The sequence below is a fragment of the Capricornis sumatraensis genome, chromosome 5, assembly GCF_032405125.1.
Source record: "Capricornis sumatraensis isolate serow.1 chromosome 5, serow.2, whole genome shotgun sequence".
In the NCBI taxonomy this organism is placed as follows: Eukaryota; Metazoa; Chordata; class Mammalia; order Artiodactyla; family Bovidae; genus Capricornis; species Capricornis sumatraensis.
In genome coordinates this window covers 80,982,619-81,002,696 of record NC_091073.1, presented here as the reverse complement: position 1 = coordinate 81,002,696, position 20,078 = coordinate 80,982,619, and the positions used below count along the sequence as shown (strand labels likewise).

The 20,078-nt window shown below is 49.7% G+C and overlaps 1 protein-coding gene across 1 annotated transcript in view; it reads left to right on the top strand.

Annotated features, from left to right (window-relative positions):
* The window catches only part of ADCY1 (adenylate cyclase 1), a 98,002-nt gene extending 90,577 nt beyond the window's left edge, over positions 1-7,425 (top strand). The window contains exons 18-20 of the mRNA XM_068973245.1: positions 3,042-3,156; positions 5,016-5,140; positions 7,087-7,425. Coding sequence (XP_068829346.1) covers positions 3,042-3,156; positions 5,016-5,140; positions 7,087-7,425 — 579 coding nt within the window. The remainder of the gene's footprint in view (positions 1-3,041; positions 3,157-5,015; positions 5,141-7,086) is intronic.
* The last annotated feature ends 12,653 nt before the right edge of the window (positions 7,426-20,078 follow it).

Here is a 20,078-nt window from a genome sequence, read left to right as displayed (position 1 = left end):
ATATTAGAAATGAAAGCGTGGCCAATTCCATTGAACCAATGGACATTTAAAAGATATAAAGTGTATTATGGACAACTCTCTGATACTACAGTGGAGGTCCTGGCCAGTCCAATAAGGAAATAAAAGTGAATAGATGATTTATGAATTGCAAAGTAAGAACAAACCTTCATTCTCAAATTGCTTGCTTATTTAAACTATACAGGGCATAAATGTTTGTATATAAACTGATAGAATTTTTAAATAACTTTGCCAAACTTGCTGGATGTAAAACAACATAGAAATTTCTATTTTATCTCTGTATCTTAACTACAGACAATTAGAAAATCAAATATTTTAAAAGTTCCTATTTCTAACTAGTATAAAAATATAACTAAATGACCACAAAATTTGGTAATCTAGGTGAAATGGACCAATTATTTGAAAGACATAATCTGCTGAAACTTGCATAAGGAAAACAGATAATCTAGACAGGTCTGTATCTATTTTTAGAAAATTAATCAGTAATTAATAACTCTCCAAAGCAGAAAGCACTGGGCCCAGATGGATTTGCTGTTGAATTCTAGCAGGCATTTGAGGAAAGTTGGCTCATATCAGTTCCCTAAAATCATACCAGTTTCCTAAAATCTCTTTCATAATATAGAAATAGAGGATATACTTCTAACTCATTTTATTTTACCATAATATCAAAGCCAGATAAAGAATTACAAGAAAGGAAAATTATAGAACTGCATTTCTCATGAATTTAGATGCATAAATCCTTAACAAATGTTTACCAGTTGAACCCAACAATATATGAAAAGAACTATATACCACAAACAGGTTGTTGGATTTATTCTAGATAAATGGTTTATTCTAGATGAATGGTTCAACATTTCAAAATGAATTAGTAAAATGTACCATATCAACAGGATAAAGCAGAGAAATCATATGAACATATCAATAAATGCAGAAAAATTATTTGACAGCATGTAACACTCATTCCTGATTAAAACACACACACACACACACACACACACACACACAAAACCTGCCAGCAAACTAGGAAGAGACAGAGCTTCCTCAACTTAAAGAATATCTGCAAAAGCCCTGTAGCTTTGACATCATACTTAATGGTAAGAAGCAAATATCTTCCACTAAGATGAGGAACATGGCCCCTCTCACCACTCATAGTTGACATTTATACTGGAAGTCCTAGCTAATGCAATAAGACAAGAAAAGGAAATAAAAAGTGTATAGACAGAAAAGGAAGGTAAAAGTATCTTTGTTCATAGATAACATGATTGTTTATGTAGAAAATAAAAAAGAATCAACAAAACGATAGTAAGCAATTATAGCAAAGTTGAAGGATACAAGGTTAGTGTACAAAAGTCAGTTGCTTACTTTTATATCAACAATGAACAAGGGAAATTTAAAATAACAAATACAATGCCATTTATATTAGCACCCCCAAATTATATATTAGGTAGAAATTAAATATATATATATATAATATCTCTATGAGGAAAACTATAAAAGTCTGATTAAAGAGATTGAAGATCTAAATAAGCCAAAAAACTCAGTGTTTCTGCATAGAAAGACTCAATATCATTAAGATGTCAGTTATTCTCACTTGGTCTGTAGACAGTGCAATCCTGATCAAAGTATAGCAGGTTATTTTGTAATATTGACCAACTGATCCTAAGTTTGCATGGAAAGACAAAAGACTGAGGGTAGTCAACACAACATAGCAGAAGCAGGACAAAATTAGAGGACTTACACTATCAGACAGCAAGATTTATGGAATTTCCCTGGTGGTCCAGTGGCTAACACTCCTGGCTCCCAATGCAGGGGACCCAGGTTTGATCCCTGATCAGGGAACTACATCTCACATGCTGCAACTAAGATTTTGCATGCTGCAACTAAGATTTCGCATGCTCCAACTAAAATAAAGATCTTGCATGATTCAACAAAGATTAAAGATTTCACATCCTGCAACTAAGACTCAGCACCAGCCAGATAAATAAGTAATATTAAAAAACTTTCTATAGAGCTGCAGTAATCAATCCAGTATGGTTTTGGCAAAAGACTAGTGAAATAAACCAGTGGAACAGAATAGAGAGCCCAGAAATAGATCTGCATAAATATAATCAACTGATCTTTGGCAAATGGATCAAAGATAGTCTTCAACAAATGGTGCTAGAAAAAATTGGGTATCTAGCTATCTATATTTGTAAAATGAATCCAGGCACAGACCTTACATTCTTCACAAAAACGAATTCAAAATGTATCGTAGGCCCATATGTAAAATGCAATGCTATAAGACATCTAGAAGATAACATACGAGAAAATCTAGGTAACCTTGGGTTTGGTGATGAATTTTTAGATGTGGTACAAAAAGCATGATCTATGAAAGAAAACACTGTTAGGTTGGACTTGATTAAAATTTTAAAATTCTACTTGTGGAAAATATTATAATGAAAAGACAATTCATAGACTTGGAGAAAATCTTTGCAAACCACCTGATTTGTATCCAAGGAGATACAACACAATGAAAGAGAGTCTCAGGGTGAGGAAGGAGGGTTGGAATTGCTCTCTGCTGTGTGAAGGCTGACCATCCAGTGTGCTCACCTTGCTTTGTTTACCGTGGGCCAGTGGCAGCATTGTCTGAGCAGTGGGACATTTGGTTTCCCACAACAGGGTCCCCTCCCATCCCACCAGCCCATTCCTGCAGAAGGGCTCTGCTTAGGTTCCAGTGGCCTCAGCCTCTGCTCTCAGGAGCTCTAAGCCTTGAGCAATAATATTCTACCTCTGTTTCAGTCTCCTACCTGTAGAATGGGATGATAAACACACCCTAGGGCAGCTGTAGGGTGCCACTCAATCCCTGATGAGAACCACCCAGCCAGCCTCCAGCCCCAGCCAGCTATTGACATGGGGATCAAGTCCCTGATCCCATGAGGGGTACAGGGTAGTCCCCTCACCCCTGCAGGTCACTGGCTGAGTGTCCCTGTCCTCTTTGCCCTTACACCCCTCAAATGTAATAACCTGTGTGTGCTCACGTCCAGGCTAAGAAGTGCATCTCCTCCCACCTCAGCACGTTGGCAGATTTTGCCATCGAGATGTTTGATGTCCTGGATGAGATCAACTACCAGTCTTATAACGACTTTGTGCTCCGTGTTGGTATGTGGCAGCAAGCTATTCCATCGCTTGGGCCAGCTCACCCTTTCTCTACTGCCCTGGAAGCCTGTGGCTTGAGCCTTTCCTCATGAGCAGGGGTCACTGGTCCAGACTCCCTTATCTCACAGGAAGGAGGATGGCGCCACCCAGAGGAGTGCAAGGGATGCAGGGACCACTGGGTATCCATGACTTAGAGCTTGGAAGAATCATTGTCCAGCTCACACAACACAGGAGAAATCTTGATTGTCCTAGAGACTCTCAGATACACCTCTGAGCCCACACTTACCTGAAGGAAGATGCCCTGCTTCCTGTCAGCAGGCCTGGGTATCTGATACGCTGTGCAGGAGCCCAGCGGTGTAGGCTCAGGCCGGGCCTTCGGTCCTCCAGGGTTCCTGTCCCTCACCTGTGAGTGAGGAGGAAGACCAGCTTGGATCTGACCTCCTCTCTAGCTCTTACCAAACTATAGCATTTCTTTCTTTTTTTTTTTTTTTTGTCTTAAATTCACTTCCCCCCCCCCCACCCCCCCACCCCCCCCCCGGGTAGATGGATTTAGCAGAAAAAATTGTATTAGTTGAGGATATAGTTAAACTAGAGATTTGTTTTTCCCTCCCTCCCTCCCTTCCTTCCTGTCTGTCCCTCCCTCCCCTCTTTCTCCCCACCCTTACCTGTTAGTCTATGATACAGTTAAACTGGACATTTATTTTTGTTTTACAATTCAAATGTTTAGTGACCTTAAAAACAGAACTTAGAGCTGGGTTTGAGTGGGTTTGAGAGGTGGTAGCCAGTGTTCACCAGAGCGGAGGCAGTTCTGATGAGCTTAAACACGAGGGCTTACCTAGCCCTGGTGCCCGGCCCGCGGGAAGTGCTGGAGGTGGGAGCAGGGCACTCTCTGTGCCTCACCTACAGGGTTCAGTTCTCCTCTGGGGCTGCGGGCTCAGATTCATAGATGAACGGATGTGACAGGAAACAGATCCAAGGGTCCGTCAGGGAGATTCTGTTTCTTACTCTCCTACTGAGGACCCACAGGCTAACTGAACCTCCATGCCTGGGCAGCTGATCAGACAGGTGGCTGGATCCTGGCTCAGTCTCACCCACATGAATTAGGGCCTCCAGAGCGGTAGAGAGGGGCTCCCCAGGTTCCCCCAGCCATCTGGAAGTGGCCCTTTTGGGGCTTCTCCCTGGGTCCCCGCATCCACTGAGCCTGAGCCTCCCAGCTCACTTTAGCCTGTTCTGCCCCCGCCACCTCCCGAAGACACCAAGCACCTACTGCCCAGGCTTTAGGGAGCTGACTGGGTCAGTGTCTGAAATGTTATTAATATGCTTGGGTAAGCTCAGAAAAATTGATGCAGAGTCAGAAGGAGTGATGTGGTGTCAGCCCAGACCTGGCTGCAGGGGAGATTTGGGGCACCTGGGCCTGTGTCACTGTCCAGGCCAGTTAGACCCTGACCACATAAAGAGAAGGGAGCCTCACTCTCTTCAGAGCATCCTCAGATACTTGGTTCTGGGCCCCACACCGGAAAGAACAGAGGGATACCATCCGGGGAAACAGGAGCTACTGCCCTTTCTGGAAGAGGGAGCCGGGTGTGGGAACACACCTGCAGACTGAAAGCTTAGCTTTCTTAGCAGCAGGACTCAGCATGGGGTCGCGCTTCCAGGAAATGGGACTTCTTCTTGGAGTGGGGACCGCTGGCTAATGGTGTGGTGTGCAAGTAGAGGTTGGGAGCTGCCCCTTGGCAATGCTGTAGGGTCTTTGCTTTGGGGAGGAGTGTTGCTTGGTCACCCCAGGAAGCCGTGACTTCACGAGGGGCAGCTCCTCCCCTCGGAAGCCTCTGCACTGACACCACACCGTGGCTGTTTTCCAGGCATCAACGTTGGCCCTGTGGTGGCTGGAGTGATCGGGGCTCGCAGGCCACAGTATGACATTTGGGGAAACACGGTCAATGTGGCCAGTCGGATGGACAGTACTGGCGTCCAGGGCAGGATCCAGGTCAGTTCACTCAGAAGTCCCCAGGGCCCAGGTGTCCATCCTGGCGGTGGGAGACTGAGGTGGGAGGGGCAAGGGTCATGTTGGGGTGGCCACCCAGTTCAGCAGCCTGCGTCCTCCTGTCCCTGTCTGCCTCTTCTGGGTGGGGACACTGAGCCATGCAGCTCAGTGTATCTGCGGCTTCAGCGGCGGGGGGCGGGGTGACCCCTCTGTGGTCAGGAGCAGAGTTGGGGTGATGGCGGGGGACAGTTAGTTGGGAGTAGTGACAGCTCCCTAGAAGAGAAGGGGCTTCCTTGCCTTTTGAAAGGTGGGTGCAGTGGGGCCACCTGACCTGGGAACCTGTGGGTGGCTCATGGGGGAACGAGGCCTCGGTGCCATGACGTCAGCTGACACTGAAGATTTGAAAGACAGTGGCAGAGAATGTAGTGCTGGGTGAGCAGGGCCAAGCCCTCCTGCTGTGGTCGGGCCTCGAGTCGGCCTCTGAGCACTGCACACCCAGCAGTCACCACCTTGCAGCCAGTTAACACTGGTCCTTTAACTTTATCACAACTTCTCACTCGGTCCTCCACAGACTCGTGCATTCAGCTTAGGGCTCGAGAGAGACACTGGGGTGTGATCCTGCAGGCTGCAGTTCAGTGAGAAGGTTGCTGGCCTGGGGCTCTCCAGCATCATGCCCTTTCACCTCATTGGGCACTAACTCTCAGGCAGGTACCTGTGACGATTCCCAGGTTCCACCTCAGCCATCTGCTTGGGGATCAAGCAGGTACTTCCCTGGAAATTCCTCTATGGGGGTCCAGCACTGTCTCTTAGACAGAGTGAGGTTGATGGGACTGCAGAGCAGGTGTCCCCCCATCCCTGATGCTGGCCAGGCCTCACAGAGAACTCTAGGGAGAGTTCCTAGTCAGACTATTGGGAAATATAGGGATTCTCCTGAAGATGGTTAAAAGTCAGACTTCCTGGGGGACGCCCTCTCAGCCTCTTGGGGACCTTGTGTCTCTGAGCCCTTGACCTGGACCCTCTCTGGGACCCACTACGTCAACATCATGCACAGCCCAACTCACAGCCTGGAACTTCCTGGCTCAAATCTCAAGGTGGAGGGATGCAGAGGACAGGGGTAGCTGGAGCTCCCAGGCAACCTGGAAGGACACCCAGGCCCATCCCAACCTAAAACCTTCATTTTCAGCTTTACTGTGTGTAGTGGCGGATTACCTTTACCTCCAGCAATTCTTTGTGCAATGGTCTGGGAATTTTATTGCCTCCCATTCTTCATAAGGCAAGAAAGGAGGGAGCTCACCATAAGGATAAAATTCAGAGGGTTTTGTCAGTGTGTATATTTGGGCTCAAGCTGGACGTCAGGGTTCTAGGGAGTGCAGATCTTTTTGAATGGATGAATGGTGGGTTCAGTGTGAAAGGAAAGAGACTTTTATCACCGTATGTTTTGCCACCTTGCATCTCGGAGGCCACATCTGAGAGGTGACCTTTCTGACGATAGCATCTTCCCTGTGTAACCAGCTAGTCAGTGGCTCAGTTCCACGAAGGACTTTGGGGTGCACTGAGCCTGCTGGGGAACCGCGTAAGGCCATGTAGCTCCGGCCCTCAGTTGGAGCTTGGTGTCCAGGCATCTGGCTTGGGGGTGACCACAGAGCTCACAGTCCTTGAGGCTGGGTCCTTGTGGGCCCCGTCCAGTCTGCTTGTCTACTCTCGGTACTCCTCATGGTGAGTGCTGTCCTCTCCTGTTTGTTCAGGGCCCCGTTAAGGCCCCTCTGAGTCCCGTGCTCTTTGCATGATCACGTCCTTCTCACACAGAGACCAGAGCGACCATGGGATGAGCATGACTCAGCCTCCAGGCAGAGCTGGGGAGGCCCGAGGCTGGGCCATCGGAGTGGGCAGTGCCGGGGGAGGAGGGACCCTCCCGTGGGCTCCCTGTTGACCGCCTTTCCCCGCTGCAGGTCACAGAGGAAGTTCACCGGCTGCTGCGGCGGGGTTCCTACCGCTTCGTGTGCCGAGGCAAAGTCAGTGTCAAGGGCAAGGGCGAGATGCTGACATACTTCCTGGAAGGCAGGACCGATGGAAATGGCTCCCAAACCAGGTCCCTGAACTCAGAGCGGAAAATGTGTCCTTACGGAAGAGCTGGCCTCCAGACCAGACTGGCCGCGGGTCATCCTCCGGTGCCCCCCACAGCCGGCTTCCCGGTTGGAGCTGGGCCAGGGGCTCTGCAGGGCTCGGGGCTTGCCCCAGGCCCCCCAGGCCAACACCTGCCCCCTGGAGCCTCTGGGAAGGAGGCTTAGTGGAGCCCATGCCAGCCGCTCAGGGCACAGGGCACAAATGCTTGAGGTGTTGGGGGTCTTTGGGGCTCCCGCAGGGACCAGCCCAGCCAGCAGAGCAGGGCCGGGAGCCGGTGACTGGGCTGGGGAAGGGGCAGAGTCCAGGCATGACTTATAGCAGCTGGGCAGTGAGTCCAGCAGTGAGTCGGGTGAGGGGTGAACCCTGACCGCATGGACACCGAGGTTTTAGCGGCGACTGTGTTTGCTTTGTCCTCACCTCAGTGGCAGAGGGAGGTTGGCTGGGTCAGCTCCAGGTGTCAGGACCTTCAGGACATTCTCCAGGGCCATGGGCTACAGTGGGAGCCTCAGAGGTCTGGTTGGCAGAGTGACTGGGGCGCCCACCTTGTGCCCTGAGATGGATCAGCGTCAGCCCAGCAGTGTGGGTCCCATGGGGACAGCGCCAGCCCCGGGCAGTGGCTTGCAGAGCCCGGAGTGGGAGTCAGGACTCTAACAGCAGGGCAGAGCTGGACAGGCCTTAGGGGGTGGTTTGGGAAGAACTGAGAAGCCTCTGTCCCACTGCATGCGTGGTGGTGGCCACTGGCTCTCTTCAGATTTAGTTTTCGCTGAGAGTCAGAGGTGGGTCCTCTGGAATTCTTGGGGGCCCTGCAGCCACATCTCTGTGACCAGCATAGTTCATGTTCTGCCTCTGCGTTCTCCTGCCCTGCCTGAGTGCATCAGCTCCTGTGAAACCTGGACATTTCCTTTTCTGCCCACACCACTGTTTGTTCAAAGGAGAGAAGGTAGTTGGTGTCATTTCATACCTCGCTACCGTGGCATCTTGGGTTCCTGTATTCTGAACAGCAGTGCACAGCTTCATTGACTTTGAAGATAAGTGAACCTCACAAGCATGAGAAAGCTTCTTCCTGGATGGAAGGCATTTCTCCAGCAGAACCAGTCCCCTGGATGTGGAGTTTTGGCGTTCATGGCTGTCAGCTTAGATGTCCCTGCTCTAATTTGCGGGGAAAACAACTGCAAATAATTCTGTGCAAGGCTGGGAATCTCCTACCAGTGTATCTCTGTGATTGCCATGGAGACGAGGAGCATGACCATGCTGGAATATGCTGTTGCAGGGGGCAGGGGTGCAGGAGGGCCAGTGGGAAGGAACTGTCTAGAAATAGCTGGACGTGGAGACCTTGACTTGCGACCACAGCGAGGAGGGCAGCTTGAAACTGGAGGGAAGGTTCTGGGCAGGCAAGTCAATGTGGGAGGGATGTCCATCCGAGACCCAGAGCTTTGACAGCATCTGGAGGGCGTCCTTTGGGTTGCAGGGGAGCCCTGCTTGGCAGAGTTAGCAGCCTGGGTATCCCTCTCTTCGCTGGTCTCCAAGGGCTCCACCCCCTCCCTGGGGGTCCTGACTTTTCTGTATTGGAACAGGGGCTCACTTTGGACTGAACCCCGTGTCCTCTGGGCTCCCCCCATTTTGGGCATGTGTCTTGTGACTGTGGGGGCGGGTAGCCAACAGAGTTGGCCGCTTAGCCAGTATGGATGGGCCAGTGACAGAGGTGGGCAGGTGGACAGTCTTTGCTCAGATGCACCCTGGATGAGTGGTCACCCACCTCCTACAGACAGGGCAGAACCAAGTCGTCTCCAGAGCACATGGCTTCTGCCGGTGTGCACATCTGTGCCAAGCTGTGGGGCTGAGATGCTGTCCCAGGTCCTGCTGCCCATCTGCTCCCCATGGCAGAGCTTCCACCCCAGGGCACGGTGGGAGGAGGTGGACGGCATAGTGGATTATGATAATACAAAAACGCTCTGTCACCTGGCAAAGGGGGCACTCCATTCAGGGTGCAAGCTGTAAGCTGCAGAGAGGATCCTGGGCCATGTGAGTTAACTCAGTGTGACCAGTGTGATCACATGGCCCCGTAGAAGTGGATGAGGCAGGTAGGAAGTCAGGAATATTCTGAGCACGCGGTTTCTGTTTAAAGATGAGGAGCCACAGTCGGTCGAAGGTGAGGATGCCCCAGCCATCAGCCAGTGAGGAAGCAGTCGTTGCTCCCACAGCCACTGGCTCTGAATTCACATCGACTTGAGTGAGATGGACCCTGAGCCTGGGGTGAGATCCCAGCCTTGCCGTGTTGGGACCTTTGGTCCACAGAGCTGCGGGATCCCCATGTGGGTTGGCAAAGCCACGGAACGCGTGGCCCCCCTGTCACCGCCGCCTCGGGAAGCCATCGGGGCCTCGGCTGTTCTGAAACGGCGAGGTCTCCCCTTCGATGAGCAGAACCACCTTCATCATCAGCAGCTCCAAACCCTACTTGCTTCCTGTGGGCACAGGGGCCGTGTTCAGCCATAATGTTCCTTGGGGTTTGGTCAACAATTTCCTTTTTATTTGTGATAAGACTGTATGATATTGCCTTATTTATTTTTAACCTTGTACAATAATCATGTACAAATATTAGAGCCTCCTGAGTAGGATTCTCTCTAAATTATTTATTTTAAGATGCTTTGTAAATAGTGCTGGGTAAGGTGCTGCCTACTCCCTTCTGACCAAAATGAAGGCAAGCCAACACCTGGTGTAAACAGCACACTTTAGCCTATGCGTGAGGTCCCTAGTGCATCCCCCTGCTTGGCTAGGCTGCTACCCTTTGGAATGACCCCCACCTTGTGTCCTTTCAAGACCCTTGCATGCCTCTTGTGCCTGACCTCAGTAGATTAGAACACAGCCCTGAACTTCCAAACGCTTCCACGGCCCCCAACCCTGGGCCAGTCCACTCGGAGGTCTGTGTCCTACAGGGTGGACGCCTCCCCCCAGACCCGGCCGCCGTGAGCCTGCCGTGTTTATCAGACTCCAGAGCCACCAGGGCTTCCAATCCTTTCTGTCACTAGAAGCAATAACTCTAACTCCAAACTGTAGAGACAGGTCTGGTCCAAAGCAGACTGGTGAGTCAGAGACAAGCCATGTGTATGTTTCCCCAAACTGAAGGGCACTGTGGGGTGCTGATACCCCTAATCCCTGGCTGATGTGCAGGCTTGGACAGGGTCCAGCCAGCCTTCCTTGCTTTGTCTCCACCTGATACCATTGTCCCAGCACCGACCTGAATATAATATTTGAATCCTTGCTTTCACCTGCCGCTCAGGAAGGAAGAGCTGGGTTGGCCTGGCAGCTGTGTCTAGGTTTTCTCCCTGGCAGGTGGACCCATCTCATTTCCAGGGTGCGTCTGCCCTTCCACATGGCGTGTTCTGTGATTCCCTGAGTCTGGGGATCCTGGATATTTCTCCCTATGTGGCAGGTCCTGCTGGGGACAAAAGGCATGACTTGTAAGGCAAACGCTGCCTAAGTGTACGTCCATCACACACATAGGAAATGTGGGTTCCCATGATATGCCCTGCATCAAGCAGTTCCCTTACAGGGGGACCACAGACCTGCTGTCACACTTGTCATTCTGAAGTGTGCAGGCCCGTCGATTGTGTATAACTAGCCCCACCGCCCCCGAAAACTAACTTGCCCTGGTTTTGTAATGGCTTCAATTAACAAAACAAAAACCCAAAATCCAAACTTCATAGAGGCAATTGGTTTCAAAATATTTGCTTTGGTGAAATATTTAAATGAGAGGTGGGCTGTGGGTGGCTGGCAGTTGGAGGACACGACCGTGTCCCAGGGCCCGGACGTCGCCCTCGCCAGCTGCAGTTTGCTTTGAAAGTTGCAAGTGTGCAGTAGCCTTCCCAGATTGTCATGTAACATTCCCGGTTCTGTTGTGGACGATGAAAGATGTGGCATCTCTTCGTGCAGCCTCCTGGGTTTGCATCTGCCTTCACAGGACCGTAGACTGGGGGTGGGTCTACGTCAGGTTCCAGGTCCACCGGGGGCTGTGCTGCCAGGTCTGGAGGTCAGCAGGCTGGACAGGCGGCCCTAGGCCTGGGTGTTTGGAGGCTAGCTGTAATGGCTCAGGCCTCCACCTTGAGTTGGGAGACAGATGGGTTTTACCCTAGGAAGTTCGGTGACACAGTGCCATGTCCGATGACGTCTCTTGGTCTTTTGTGAGCAGAGACCAGGCCGGGTGCCCGAGGGTTGGCCTTGTGTGCCGTGGGGAGTGGAATTGTGACTCTTCCCTGGTGGTCTCAGGAGCTTGGGGCTAGTGCGCCTGCATGGGTGGCACTGGGGGAGTGCCCCAGGCAGCTGTTTCCCACCGTCAAAAGCAGGGAGGGCATCCTTGATTCTCTGTGAACTGATGGCCGGGAGCCCGGCGCCAAGCAGACAGTGTGGGAGGGTGAGTGGGATGCGAGGGACAGCTGAGTGGCTGGGGCCAGGCAGGCATGGCCAGCAGGGTGGTCAATCACACCAGCTGTGGACCATGGGCTCAGCCCCAGAGGCTGGGACCCGATCTAGATTTCCCTCTCAGGTCAGGGGCACACCCCAGACTGTGGGCATACAGGGGAGCTCCTGGGGACTTCTCACTTCCAGGAGGCCCCAGGAAGCTTTGGAAAGGGTTCAGGGGATTTTCCTTTGCTCTGTGCTCTGTCCTTCCATCTGTGCTCACATGTGTAGGAAGCAGGTCCTGTGATGGTGAGTGGAAATCTGTCTTCTTTGTCCATCTCATGAAATTAACAAGCCCAGTTTCAGGTGCCCCATTTGGGCTGGACCTCCCTAAACAGCTTGACCTCATGGTAACAACCCAGACATTCATATTCCTTAATTTTCCTGAAAGTATAACACACGTGTTACTAAGTTTTCTGCCAGAGGTCTAACTTAATCTGAATCTGTGTGTGTGTGTGTGTGTGTGTGTGTGTGTGTGCGCGCGCATGTGTGTTTGCATGGCATGGTATAAGCAAAATTAGAATCAGTTATTTGTTCCTGGAATCAGGATGGATTCATATAAGAAACAAACTAAGAATACAGAAATACAGACTATAGGAATACAGGAATAACTAGGAATACAGACAGATGACTGCCCCCCAGGGCATCAGGTGAAGCCATCCCTGTGTGCGCCTAGAGATCGCGAGCCTGGAAGCAGGAGGCAGGGAGGGGTGGACAGAAAGGCAGCCTTGACCCCCGCTGGCATCCGGGTGGAACCCAAGCCTCCACCTCCAGCAACTACTAGAGAGTAAGAAGGCTTTCTCCCTCCCTCCCTCCCTCCCTCCTTTCCTCTTTCCCTCTTTTTTTTTTTTTTTAAAAGAATCTCTCTCCAGTATTAGTACAAAGTTCAGGGCATCAAGACCCCAGCCTGGTTCCACTTCCTGTCGTCTGTGTGGTGGTTTTATTTTTCTTGTGTTTGGGTTCTGGCATATGTGGAAGCCTGTGGGGAGAGCTGCAGGTGGGTGGCTGTTGGTGCAGGAGTTCTGGAGGAAGGAGCTGGCACGGCACCCCCCACCTCCCTGCACGTGGGTAGCCACTTGGAGGTCTGGCTTCAGTCTCTGGGCTGAAGGAGAAAACAATAGACAGATGGTCTTCTAGGGAATGGGTCACAATTGGCTGGGGAAGCCCCGGATCTCTTGTGATTACAGATGGCTCCTATTCTTCAGCCACAAATAATGACTGTCCCTGTAGTTATTAATATAATCCTTCATTCCTTTGTGAAATTCCTGAACTTCCCTGGATTCAGTTTGTTCTACACTAATAACCACAGGGAAATGGCAGGTCACTCCTCTGTGCAGTTAGACTGCATCTCCGGTGGACTTTTCGTGTGACCACAAACTGAGGAAGCCATCATGACTAAGACCCACGTCTAGCTCGGTAGCTGACGGAGCATCTTCCCTGTGCTTCACCCCACCCACCTCCAAACAGCTGGCAGGGGGAGGTGTGGCCGTGCTCCCCACATAGTTGATGAAGAATCTGAGGCTCAGAGAGGCTACAGACGTGGACAAAGTTGCTCAGTCCTGAGCGCAGGACCAGGCTTCATTCCGAGCTCCTGGTTTTCCATTTTATTCAGCGCCTCTTGACTCACGGTGAAATTGGGGAAGTTGTGTTGGTTTTGATGGCGCCCTTAGCTTGTGTGCACGTGAGTGGTGGGGGTGCATGCCAGGCTGGTTCTGAGCGGCCAGGTGGGTCCCCAGGCAGTGAGTGTGCCCCACAGCCCACCCCTTGGGTGTCCCTGGGCACAGAGGCATCCTCAGCTGGGCCTGACACTGTGAGATGAAGACAGTGTGTGCTCTCCTCTCAGTGCGGGCCCTGCTCCAGTAGCTGGTCCCCAGCAAAGACTTACAACCTTGGGCTGGAATCCCTGCCCTGTCTCGTCATCCTTTCTGTCCTAAACCTGAATCCTGCAGGACCGTCTGCCATCGTGTCTTAGAAACTGTCCCTCAGTGAGGAGGACCATTGTCCTGTCACTTTCTGTAAGGCCTCTCTACCATTGGCCTGGGAGAGAACCAGGCCCTCAGATGCTCCCAAGCTGCACACAGTTCTCCAATTACATGAAGCCAACCGAGCCCCCAGCAGGTGGCTCTACCAGGTCAGAATCCTCTGGTGTCCTTGTCATGCTATGATGTGGAAGAGGCGGTCAGTGTTCCTTTCTGGGGATTAGAGAACGTCCAAGAGCAGGTTTCACTGAGAATGTGTGGAAGGTGAGGCAGAGACGTGGTGGATGGTGAAGAATTGGGTGCCTGCAGAGTGCAGGTGTCCCTGACTCCCCCAGGGCTGGCTGGCTGCCAGAGCAGGCTGCTTATCTTCAGCAGGATTGGATTCCAAAAACAGCTGGCAGTCCCTTATTGAGAACTGATGTTTAAGCAGAGAGGAATTTCTAGACGACCCCCAGAGATCTGCCCACCCTTGGGCTTCATGAGTGCATGCAGGGAAGCATGCGGGACCAGCCATCCAGAGAGCCATGTCTGGGGCTCACGCTCCAGATGGCACTCCATGGGCAGTGGGCCCACCAGTAGCCAGAACTTGATTTTTGCCTCCCACCAGCAACCCCCACGCAACTCCTGGCCCAGGCACGCAGCACATGTCTCAGGGCACCATTCCTACGTTCCGGGAATCCTGATGAAGCCCCTGCTGCGGCCTCTTCCACGGGCCAGGGTCGCCGATGCTCCCTGGGCATCAGCCCCAGAGAGGCACGTGGTTTTGCCTTCATCTCTTTTGAAACTGTGGCCGCGTGAGCCGTTTGCACTCAACATCGCATGCTGTGAAATTCCTAACCGTGTAAAACTTAGTTTGGATTCCAAAACTCGCAGCATGTGCAAAGGGACAGGCCCAGGCCACCACGGGTCGTCTGCTGGCTGGCCGCAGCGCGTCCCGCCTCGGCGGATCCTGGACCCTGAGCCTGCACCCCTTCTGAGTGTCTCCTTTCAGCCTCAGTGCACTCCCCTTGTCTCTCGTGCACACTGTTCACACCAACTGCACCCCACCTTGCACAAGCAGAGCTAATGTACCAATTCTGACCATCTCTTAGCAGCAGATTCCACTCCCATTTAAGGTAAACCCAAAGCTCACTCTTGGATTTTCTTTACTCATTGAGAAGGGTTGTGTGAACCCCTCGCCCTCCTGTGTCCCTCCAGGGAGCACAGAGTGGGCTGGGGTGACACATTGTCCCGCTGGTAGAGCTCACGGAAAATGCTTCTTTAGACGCGGAAACAAAACGTCTGTACCCGAATGACAACAACTCAATATCACTGGGTAACTTCTCATGATAGATTTGTATAATCAATACGGGTCTATTTTTACGTCCACTGAACACTGTAGAGTACCTTCCAGTCTTTTCCAAGATTATTAAATTGAGACAAGTAATTGAATAATTTGTCCTATTTTTATTTAAAAAAAAAAACAGTGAATGGACTGAAATGTTAAATGTGAATGTACATTTCTTAATTGCAACTTTTCTACTGAGTGTTTGCACTATACTTTCTGGAATCTTATTTAACAAAAATAAAGGAAAAAAATTGCTTGACTAAACTCCTTGGCCATTTTAATAGAAAAGCAGTCGGTTGTGTGGATATTTTAAAGACACTCCTATCTGTTTAACTTATCCTGCGGGGAGAGAGTGTAATTTTCTAAAATGCTGTCACTCCTTCCTTCCTTGGGCCCCAGTGTCGGCTCTGCTCCTCTGATGAACAGCCCCCTCAAGTGACGAGCACCTGCTCCCAAGTGGGAGCAATGGATGGATACACTTAAGCTCTTTTTAACTTCTTCACCTAAACATGAGAATCCAGGGAAGATAATCTGTATTATTTGGAATTCCCCTTGACTAGTCTCTCTCTGTCTAATGAGTGTCCTTTTGCTTAATCTTTTATAAAAGAACAGGGAAAAATCTTGCCTGTCTTGAGTGAAATATGAAAGTTGGGGTTTGGTCTTGCTATTGACTTGCTGTGCACTCCTACACATCTAGTGAGTGGAGGGGCTCTGGGGCCCTGGGCCATTTGAGCAGGTGGGGATGACCACCTCCAGGCAGAGGCCACAGTGACGCAGCGTATCTCAGGGCTGCTGCTGCTGCTGCTGCTAAGTCGCTTCAGTCGTGTGCGACTCTGTGCGACCCCATAGACGGCAGCCCACCAGGCTCCCCTGTCCCTGGGATTCTGGGGACAGCATTTAGTGGACTGAATGATGATTGTCTTGTGATTTAGGAAAAAAATTCTATTCCAGCCCTGAGTGGAGTGTGGTCCCTAGTTGTGGCTGATTCTGAAACTCAGGCATCCTCAGAGAATGTCAGTGGACACCCCTGCCCACATCATGGCCCTCCTTGAGAGCAGGTTAAATTGTATCCCTGCCCTGGATGAGCAAAGCTTCCTGCCATAAGAGGCTGTGGGGTGGTATGAAGAGTGGCCAGGTGACAGTCACCATGGACAGCTGAGATCTACCTGTGGGGAGCCTGGACCGCCAGAAAGCCGTGGCAGGGGTGGGCTCGGGAGAAGGGACAGGAGGAGAGGTGGGGTTTGTGGGCTCTGGAAGCACCCAGATATCTGATGGGTTCTGTGTCATGTGGATATGATGGATGCTTCTCCCTGGTTTCCACTGGACTCCTTGGTCCTCTAAGTCTTGGCTGAAATGTCACCTTTCCCAAAGGGCCCCTTCACTTCTGTGGTTAAAGCTAGCCTCCCCACCCGTTGCCTCACTTTACTCTCTCCTGCCCATCATCACCTCTGAATATACGTACAATGTATAGGTTTTTTCTGTACCACTTCCTGACTCCTCACTGGAAGGTAAGCCCCTGAGAGTAGGGTTTCTGTCCTTTGTACTTACCTACTCAATAGAAATTTATCTCATGAATCAATGAATAAACAGGGTGACTATTTAGGTGGCCGTATTAGTCTCCTGTAACAAATTACCAAAAGCTGGGGGGCACTTACAACCATAGACATTTATTCTCTTACAGTCTGGAAGCTAGAAGTCTGGGAGCAAGGTGTCACAGGGTTGATTCCTCCTGGGGCTTGAGGGAGACTCTGTCCCAAGCCTCTTCCGTGTTCTGGTGGCCTCGGGGGTCCTGGGCTTGTGGTCCCATCACTCCGGTCTCTGCCACTGTCCTCACGTGGTCTTCCCCCTCGGTGTCTGTGTCTTCTTTGCTGTCTGCCACTGGAATAAGGGCCCACCTTACTGCAGATAATCTCATCTCCAGAGCCTTACCTTTATTATATCTGCAAAGACCCTTGTTCCAAATAAGATCTTCTATGTACTGAATTATGTGCACCCCAAATTCATATTTTGAGGTCTAGCTTTCATTGTGGCTGTGCTTGAAAATGAGGTCTTTATGGACGTCGTCAAGGTTGAATGAGGATCACAGCAGAGAAAACTTGAGTAGCCCATGGATAATGATGGCGGTGATGGTGGTGATGGTGACAGTGGTGATGATGATGGTGGGGAAGGAGGAGGAGGTGGGGAAGGAGGAGGAGGTGGAAAAGGAGGAGGAGCACCAGCAGCAACGTCAGAAGAGCTCTGAGCACCCATGTGCATTAACCCATTTACCCTCCTTGCATCCATGCTGTGGTGTGGTCGCACTGGAATCTGCATTTATGCCTCTGAAGAGACAGTGCTTTTTAGGGAAACACAGGTGAGTTGCTTTTTCCTGAGCAGCTGCTGTTTCCCTGGGCTGACATTGCCTACCCAGCATCCCAGGGGCCCAAAGTGGAGGAATGCCCCAGACAAGTGTTCACAGATACCAGCAATGAACCTCTCCCAGCTGGGAGTCCCTGCTGGTGTAGCTGTCAGATAAGCAGTGCTGAGTGGGGGAGGGTCTAGAAGAAATGGGAAGGAATATAGATAGGGGCAAGTGGGAGGGCAGATGAAGAGATATGACTGAGGGTTTCCAAGGGGCAGAAAAGAGGGGACCTGATGACTGGGTAAAGGATCCAAGGGGACTGAAAAACCACCACTAACAAAACCAAAGTGTTTATTCCCTTAACAGACACAGGGTCATGTCCTAACACTAGCATAGGAAAAGCAAAGACAAATGGGTCAGAAAAGAAAGAGTCCAAGAGAAAAACAGGCAAACCAATATGACTCAGTGCTCAAGAAAAGCAAACCACATGTTCCCCTTTCACTTATTCGGTGGGTCCAGATCACAGATTTGGGTGGTGTCTGTGCAGAAGGCAGCCCTTCGTCTGGGTCCGGGAGCTGGAATTCTAGACTGAAAGTCAGTTCCCTGAGAATTCTGAGGACATTAACTGCCACCTCCTGGTTCCCAGTGAGCCCTGGAGAAGTGGGACCCATAGGATCCTCAGTGGGTAACTTTGTAGGAGGGTTTTCCTCTCAGGAGGTTTCTTGAGTCAGGTCTCTGTCCGGTGTGCTGAAAATTTCTGTGCTGTGTGAATGGATCAGGCTTACCCACTGTATGCTGTACACTGCATGCCCATGCCTTTTAATATGGAAATCACATCCTCCCTTTTTGGGAAATGCCCTTGAATGATCCTATTGGTAAGTAACTCCTCTCCGTTTCTCTGTCTTCACTTTCCTAATCTCCTAGTATTTGGATATTGGATAGGCGATGTTGTTCCTCTAATCGTATTTTTTCTCAGTTTGCCTTTTGGACTCTTTATGGGAGAATTCCTCAGTTTCATCTTCCAATGCTGTTATGCAATTAATTCTGTTAAATTTTAAATTTCTGAGGCATCTTTTATCTGCTGGGTGTGTCTTTGTGTGGCATCGTATTATTTCATCATTATTCCCTGAAGACAAACTTTAGGTTCTCTGATGTTTTCTTCTACTTCATAACCTGTTTCTTGTGCTCTTTATGTACTTCAGTCTCTCTTTGTCATTTGAAATGAGTATTCGCCATCATCTTAAAAGCTCTGCGTATATGAGTGGGGTTCATCTCCTGTGGGACAGGCTGGGTGTTAATGATGTGCCTCAATGTTTTTCTTTGAAGTGATGCTCCATCTTCTCCTGGGGCTCTGGGCCTGGCTGCATCCAAGAACTCTAGGGAGGCACCTAGACCTTCAGTGTCCAGTATGTAAACCACCCCGTACCCAGCACGCACATCAACAGTTAGAACATCTTAGCCCTCAAAGCTCCTTCCATGCCTCCCTGTGAGCATTCCCACCTTTCTCAAAGGTCATCACTATCTTCAAAGTATCACATAACTTGATTAAAAAAATTCAGTGTGAGACTCTGTCTTCTAACCAGGGAATTCAACCCATTTATTTTGTTTATGCTATATTTGAACTTGAACCATCTTGCTTCTCAATTTCCCTAGTCTTGTTTCATTCCCCTTTTTATTGATTCACTTTATTGTAAGTATTAAGATGTGCGTGTGTTCTCAGGTGCTCAGTCATGTCTGACTCTTTGTAACCCCATGGACTGTAGCCTGCCAGGCTCTTCTGTCCATGAAATTCTGCAGGCAAGAATACAGGAGTGGGTTTCCATTTCCTTCTCCTGGGGATCTTCCCGACCCAGGGATCAAACCCACATCTCTTGAGTCTCCTGCATTGGCAGGTGAATTCTTGACCACTGCACCACCTGGGAAGCCCAGAGTATTAAGACTGCCAGAGGGAAGAGAAAATTTCATTATTCACAGTATTAATTGCTACATTATCCCCCACTCAATAAACAATGCTGAGCGCCAAGATGGCAATGATGTTTTGCCTCCATTCCCAACTCCTCTAAACACTGGAGAATATAATTGGTAAAGTTAACCCAACAGTCAAGTGGACGATAAAGCAGCCGAGAGCCTTTCGCTTGGCTGGAATCTTGTTTCCTGTGGCATGCTTTTCCAGGTGATAGGTGCCAGTCTGCCTTATTCTGCCCTGCCTTTGAGGATGATTTGTAAAATGTTGAATTATTGATAAGAGAGAGAATGAATGTTTTGGGTGCTCGGATAAACATGAAAACAAAGTAAGAAAAATGGCAAATGGGAAAAGAAAAAGTGTTTTCATTGAAGCAGTAATGCATTCACTTCTGAATAATTCAGGGTTAAAAGGTGAAAACAAGATGATATTCTCACTGAAAAGTAGATACTTGAACCGTCATCATTGCCCCACCCTAATTACACGCTATGCTTAGCTATTATTTTTAGTCTTGTGCTTTTTAAAATTTCACAAAAAATATCTTTTGGAGATATCTTTTGGAGTTTTGTTTCAGATTACCACAGTAAAGTGAATATTACAACAAAGTTGCACAATATTTTTGGCCTCCTAGTTATGTTTTTTGGCACACAAAAAAATTATATTTACCCTATTCTATAGTCTAGTAAGTGTACAAAAGCATTATGTCTAAAAAATGCACATACATTAATTAAAAGATACTTTATTGGAACTTC